Here is a 6,394-nt window from a genome sequence, read left to right as displayed (position 1 = left end):
GATGTCACACAGAAGTCATCAGTCAACCTGCTGCTGACAAACCTCATCAAGGGGAATCTGCTTCCCTCGGCTCTCGTCTGGATAACTTCCCGACCTGCAGCAGCCAATCAGATCCCTCCTTCATGTGTTGACAGGGCAACAGAAGTACGAGGCTTCACTGACGCCCAGAAGGAGGAGTACTTCAGGAGGAGAGTCAGTGATGAAGAGCTGTCCAGCAGAATCATCTCACACATCAAGACCTCCAGGAGCCTCCACATCATGTGTCAGATCCCAGTCTTCTGCTGGATCACTGCTACAGTTCTGGAGCACATGTTGACTACAGAGCAGAGAGGAGAGCTGCCCAAGACCCTGACTGACCTGTACTCACACTTCCTGCTGGTTCAGATAAAGAGGAAGAAGCAGAAGTACGATGAGGGACATGAGACGAGTCCACAGGAGCTGACGGAGGCTGACGGGAAGGTTCTTCTGAAGCTGGGGAGGCTGGCATTTGAACATCTGGAGAAAGGAAACATCATGTTCTACCAAGAAGACCTGGAGCAGTGTGGTCTTGATGTCACAGAGGCCTCGGTGTACTCAGGAGTTTGTACAGAGATCTTCAAAAGAGAGAGTGTGATCTTCCAGAAAACAGTCTACTGCTTTGTTCATCTGAGCGTTCAGGAGTTTCTGGCTGCAGTCTACATGTTCCACTGTCACACCAACAGGAAGATGGAGGTACTGGAAGCTTTCCTGGGGAAATACTACAGTGACTTGCCCCTGGATGAATTTCTGAGTGGAGGCATGGATAAATCCCTGAGGAGTAAAAATGGCCACCTGGACCTGTTTGTTCGCTTCCTTCATGGCCTCTCTCTGGAGTCCAACCAGAGACTCTTAGGAGGCCTGCTGGGTCAGACAGACAACAGTACAGAAAGCATCCAGAGAGCCATCAACAACCTGAAGGAGAAGAGGACCAGTGCCTCTCCTGACAGAAGCATCAACATCTTCCACTGTCTGACGGAGATGAACGACCACTCAGTACATCAGGAGATACAAGAGTTCCTGAAGTCAGAGAACAGATTAGGGAAGAAACTCTCTGTGATCCACTGCTCAGCTCTGGCCTACATGCTGCAGATGTCAGAAGAGGTTCTGGATGAATTTGTCTTGAAGAACTACAGCACAACAGAGGAGGGACGACGGAGACTGATCCCAGCAGTGAGGAACTGCAGAAAGGCTCGGTAAGTCCTAATTATTAACATTATAATGCAACATAAAGCAGCCATCACTCCTGTTTAACAGTTCAGAACCACCTAGAAATCTTTTTAAAGAGAGTGTGTTGACAGAGAGTCTATTGACAGTTTCACAAAAGAGGTTACACTTACCGGCCCAGGCACTCTGGCCCCGCAGTACTGCTGACTGCAAGCTCATTTCGCACAAAACAATGTATATTGGCATGCCCTTCCAGTTCAGTATGACTGTAGCCGATTCGTGTGGCACACCTACTTAACTCTCAGCTAAGAGCTCATGCTAACAAATTTTCCCAGCTGTGTAGGAGGAACAGCCAAACTCAGCAAACAAGGTGAGGACAGTTTACTGTTAACCTTGGTATACAACATGGCAAGACACATGATACACTGCTCGAAAAATAAGGGAACACTTAAAGCAACATTATGTAAGATGTGTTTTTTTGTGCAATTTGGCGCCCCTACCGTTTCAGAGTGCAACACTCCACTGTCAGTTTTACACGTGCATTTGCTATAATTACAATACGATCCAAAACTATCACATTGCCAACATCAAGCAAGTGCGACAACACAAGACACAGCAATATTACCGACTAGTCCAACAGAAAGAAGTCCAGCTTGATGTCTGGATCTTGTCAACATCCAGCAGCCTCTTGTTTGATATTCCACTCTCTCTTCTCATCCTAGCTTCCTCCGGCAACATCCTCTTTTGTGTATTTGCCTCTGCCGTCAGGTAACGTTACGTCCCTAGAGGCTGCTGAGTCTGGTTATGCTGCCTGCTCACCCGGCTCCTGCTCATCCACCTGCAGCAGCACAATGTTTCTTGAATCTTGGGTTGCGAGCTAGCCAACAAAGCTAGACAGCAATCGATGCAGCAGCACTTACAGTAAAGTTAACGCCCAAGTGTGATATTTGCTAGTGTCACTACGGGTAGCATGAGGTGGTAACTGCAGCCTATTCATGTTGCAAATCCATTAGCATTCACCAGAGAACACAAGAATAGCTAGGTCCACTATTTGCACCCCTTTCTCTTCACAGATAAGCGCAGGTTCACACTGAGCATGTGACAGATGAGTCTTAAGATGCCGTGGTGAATGTTATGCTTCCTGCAACATCATCCAGCATGACGGGTTTGGCTGTGGGTCAGTGAGGGTCCGTGGAAGCATATCCTTGGAGGGTCACATAGACCTACACGTCCTAGCCAATGGTACCTTGACTGCTGCTAGATACCAGGATTCAATCCTCAGAGCCATTGTCAGACCTTACGCTGATGCTGTGAGCCCTGGTTTCCTCCTGGTGCAGTACAATGCCCTCACGTTTCCCAGACCTGAATCCAATTTAGAACCTCTGGGACATTATATATTGGTGCATCTGATGCCAAGTAATGCCACAAACTGTCCAGGAGCTCACTGATGCCCTGATCCAGGTCTGTAAGGAGAGCCACTAGGACAACATCTGCTCTCTCATCGGGTGCATGCCCAGATGTTGTCGGGAGTGTATGCAGGCACGTGGGGGCCAAACACACAACTGAGTCACATTATGAGTTGCTGTGATGAAAGCCATAAAAGTTGGATCAGCCTGTGATTTCATTTTTTTACTGTGATTGTTGGTGTGATTTTGAATTCCACTGATTGTTTTTTTTCTCAACAAACTATAAACTGTGCAGTTAAGATTCTGACCTTTAAAACTATTATGTTCATGGAGGTCTGATGTGTGATTTAAGTGTTCCCTTAATTTTTTTGAGTAGTGTACAAATACAGCAAAATAACTTGATTATCTTGAAGGATTTGACACAGTATTTGTCTGCATTACATTTCAAGTTTATTCTTATAATATAGAATATATAGACCCATCTAATGTAAGAGTCGTGTTACAGTGATGCATCTTTACCAAATAAATAATCTGACATTTTATTTAGTTCTAGTTACTCACTGAATTAACGTTTTTTACTACAGACGATCTGAGCTGCTGCCTAATATTTGTCATTTTAACCGGTGAAAGTACCAGAAAGTGAATAAGCTGAAAAAGACTTTTCTCTAAATACTGATTATATCTGTGCCATGAAAGCTCCGAGATAAGGTTATTCAACAAACCTGCATGAACAATGAAAGCAGTGTTGGAAAGGAATGATATACAGTAAGACATAACAGTGTGACATGTGCACTACTTATTTGTGCAGCTGACTTTAGTGTTAACAAAGAATATAATTTATAGTGTAGCCTACACACGGGGAAAAACTGAACAATGTTTTAACAAAAAGAAATTTATTTCTGCCTTCTTGAAAATTCGAGGAAATGTCAACCATTAAGAATTTGTCATAGACAGCGTTTCATAAGTTTTTCTTAACAACTGCACTGCTTTGTAATGGAGTCTGGGTACTATCTCTCGGGGTCACAACGTGTATATATTGATTACTATTTATTATATTTGTAAAATCTGACATTTACTGTCAATCAAAATTTGCGTAAATGGTGAAATCAGATGACGCTAACAGTGTTTTCACCAACATCTGCTGCTTTCTTGGCACATAAGATTCAACATGGTGCCCCTGCTTCCTTCTTGTGTGGTAATTACAGCTAATATAACAATAGACTTTTTATGTAAATCTAACAAAATTGGTTAGTCTACAGTATCTCAACAGAATAGGTTACAGTGCATTTTAAGGACTAAACTTTCTTGAGTCTTAAACTCAACAGCCAAAATATCTAATGTGGCATCTCTGTGGCATGTTGATTATATTTTTACAGACATTCACATATCTGTAATCACAAATCAATTGGGCCACATACAAATGATCTTATTTTTAATATGGAATCTTGGTTTGGGGTGAAGATACATTGAAGTACTCCAGCCCCTCAGCACCCACAGACATTCTGCTGTTTCCAGGCTGACCTTTTGAAGTTTGCCTAAAATGATGCAGAAGACATCAAGAATATTTCCATTTCATAGAATAGCTCTATCACACTGTAGAGCTTGCTGTCATTCAAAGAGAGCAGCACGCAGCTGCATTAGCAGGCAGAGTACAATAAAGACAGTAAAGTTCAGTAATGGTTCGGATTTTGCGTTATTTTAGCCGATACTGATCAATTAAAATATGTCCGGATCAGCCTTCTTGGGACATCCCTAGTTATTGCTCCATGTTAAACAATGAAATAAAATGAACTGAACCTTGGGGGAGGGGTAAATTATGACACATGATTACATGATTCATTTTGAAAGATATAGTATCTGAAATTGTTTTTTTAAATGTTATATGTCATCACAGACTTTCTGGCTGTCAACTCTCAGAGACTCAATATGAGGTTGTAGCCTCAGCTCTGAAGTCCAAACCCTCCCATCTGACAGAGCTGCAGCTGGACTCCAACAAACTACAGGATTCAGGAGTGAAACTGCTGTCTGCTGGACTGGATAGTCCACACTGTAGACTGGAGACGCTGAGGTTGTTTCACTGACTCTGTATGGTCTTGTATATCTTACATCTAATTATACATGAGTGTTTAATCAAAATGGACACTTTTGGGAATGCCTGCTTACTTTCAGAAATTGGTAGATAGGTACTATATAGTATGCCTTTCACTTTTTCAATGCACATTTGATCCAGTTATAAAGTAGAGAAAGAAGAGGATGAAGCAGAGCTCAGTCAGCTGTGTGTTGATAATGCTTAGAACTGTTTGAAATGAGAGTATATTTTTTTTTATCTCTATTGTCCAGTTATAGATGTAACCTGATCCCTAAAACCAAAAAAGCATCTGTACCTCTACTGACTTGTTAAAAGTCCTCACCAGGAATTACAAACATGAAACAATAGTGTGGACATGAACAGGTGTTTGAATGTTGTGGTGATTTGAATTATGTCTGAAGAAGGCTGACATCATGATCCACAATAATAGAATAATAAATACACTCTACTCATTTTAGAAAAAAACATTCATTACACAGATTACCACATTACCACAAATTTGCATTCTAAATTAATAAATCTGCATGATATATTCATTATTCAGTTTGAGGGGCTGCAGGTTGTCAGAGATCAGCTGTGCTTCTCTGGCCTCTGCTCTGAAGTCCAACCCCTCCCATCTGAGAGAGCTGGAGCTGAGTGACAACAAGCTGCAGGATTCAGGAGTGAAGCTGCTGTCTGGTTTTCTGGAGAGTCCACAGTGTAGACTGGAGAGACTGAGGTCAGACACCATTTTTCCTTCTGTGCTGAGATTAATATGATGTGAAAGTTGATACACATTGTCTGTTTTCTTCTTTAATAGTTTAGTCCATTGACTGTGGCAGAGCAATGTTGAGCTCCACATTTAAAACCTTAACATAAGAAAATCCTAAACTGGATAATTAAAAAAAACAGTTTTTAAAATGTCCTTTATGTTTGACTAAAGCCATACTGCGTGTGATATTAAAAACAAACACATCATGCTTCTTAAATGGCATCACCATTACATGGAATGAAAATGAAAATGTAGGTTTAATTGAATTATTTGTTGACTTTTCCCCAAAGTTCCTCCTGACATATTTGACATCTTTGGGATCTTGAGTGGAATCTTAAATCAGTTTCTAAGGGTTTTTCTTTGTGTTTGTGTTCAGGTGTTTGGAGTTTCCATTTTATAAACTTCTACATCCTAAACCTTCTTCAGCTCTGAACAGATCTAAAGTTGCATCATTTATTCTTTATTCAGATTGAGGGGCTGCAGTTTGTCAGAGATCAGCTGTTCTTCTTTGGCCTCAGCTCTGAAGTCCAACCCCTCCCATCTGAGAGAGCTGGATCTGACTGGAAACAACTTGCAGAACTCAGGAGTGATGCTGCTGTCTGCTGGACTGGAGAGTTTACACTGTAGACTGGAGATTTTGAGGTCAGACACCATTTATTCTTCTGTGCTGAGATTAATATGATGTGAAACATGTGGTGACACTTAACCGCAGATGTGAGGCTGACATTATACTGATCCACACTGAGTATCTTAATGCTAAAGTCTAAACAGTTTTCAAAATATCCTTTATGTTTGACTAAAGCCATACTGAGTGAGATATTCAAACCAAACACACCATGCGTCTTAAATGGCATCACCATCACATGTAATGAAAATGTTTTAGATTTCATGTGAATTATTTGACTTTTCCCCAAAGTTCATCCTGACATATTTGGCATCTTTGGAAACTTTGGGTCTTGAGTGGAA

At 41.5% G+C, this 6,394-nt stretch overlaps 3 protein-coding genes across 3 annotated transcripts in view; all 3 read left to right on the top strand.

Moving 5' to 3' along the window:
- Window positions 1-2,284, top strand: part of LOC123956957 (E3 ubiquitin-protein ligase TRIM39-like) — a 10,751-nt gene extending 8,467 nt beyond the window's left edge. Inside the window, exons 6-11 of the mRNA XM_046029531.1 lie at window positions 101-192; window positions 385-459; window positions 658-796; window positions 1,088-1,211; window positions 1,518-1,552; window positions 2,256-2,284. Of these exons, the coding sequence (XP_045885487.1) occupies window positions 101-192; window positions 385-459; window positions 658-796; window positions 1,088-1,211; window positions 1,518-1,552; window positions 2,256-2,284 (494 nt within the window). The remainder of the gene's footprint in view (window positions 1-100; window positions 193-384; window positions 460-657; window positions 797-1,087; window positions 1,212-1,517; window positions 1,553-2,255) is intronic.
- Window positions 1-6,394, top strand: part of LOC123956647 (nuclear factor 7, brain-like) — a 167,305-nt gene that overhangs the window by 100,256 nt on the left and 60,655 nt on the right. The gene's annotated exons all lie outside the window — the stretch shown is intronic.
- LOC123956659 (NACHT, LRR and PYD domains-containing protein 12-like) overlaps window positions 5,366-6,394 on the top strand; it is a 9,610-nt gene continuing 8,581 nt past the window's right edge. The window contains exons 1-2 of the mRNA XM_046029012.1: window positions 5,366-5,395; window positions 5,897-6,070. Coding sequence (XP_045884968.1) covers window positions 6,018-6,070 — 53 coding nt within the window. The 5' untranslated portion in view covers window positions 5,366-5,395; window positions 5,897-6,017. The remainder of the gene's footprint in view (window positions 5,396-5,896; window positions 6,071-6,394) is intronic.

This window comes from Micropterus dolomieu, linkage group LG18, assembly GCF_021292245.1.
Source record: "Micropterus dolomieu isolate WLL.071019.BEF.003 ecotype Adirondacks linkage group LG18, ASM2129224v1, whole genome shotgun sequence".
Lineage (NCBI taxonomy): Eukaryota > Metazoa > Chordata > Actinopteri > Centrarchiformes > Centrarchidae > Micropterus > Micropterus dolomieu.
This window is presented reverse-complemented; position numbering and strand designations above follow the sequence as displayed.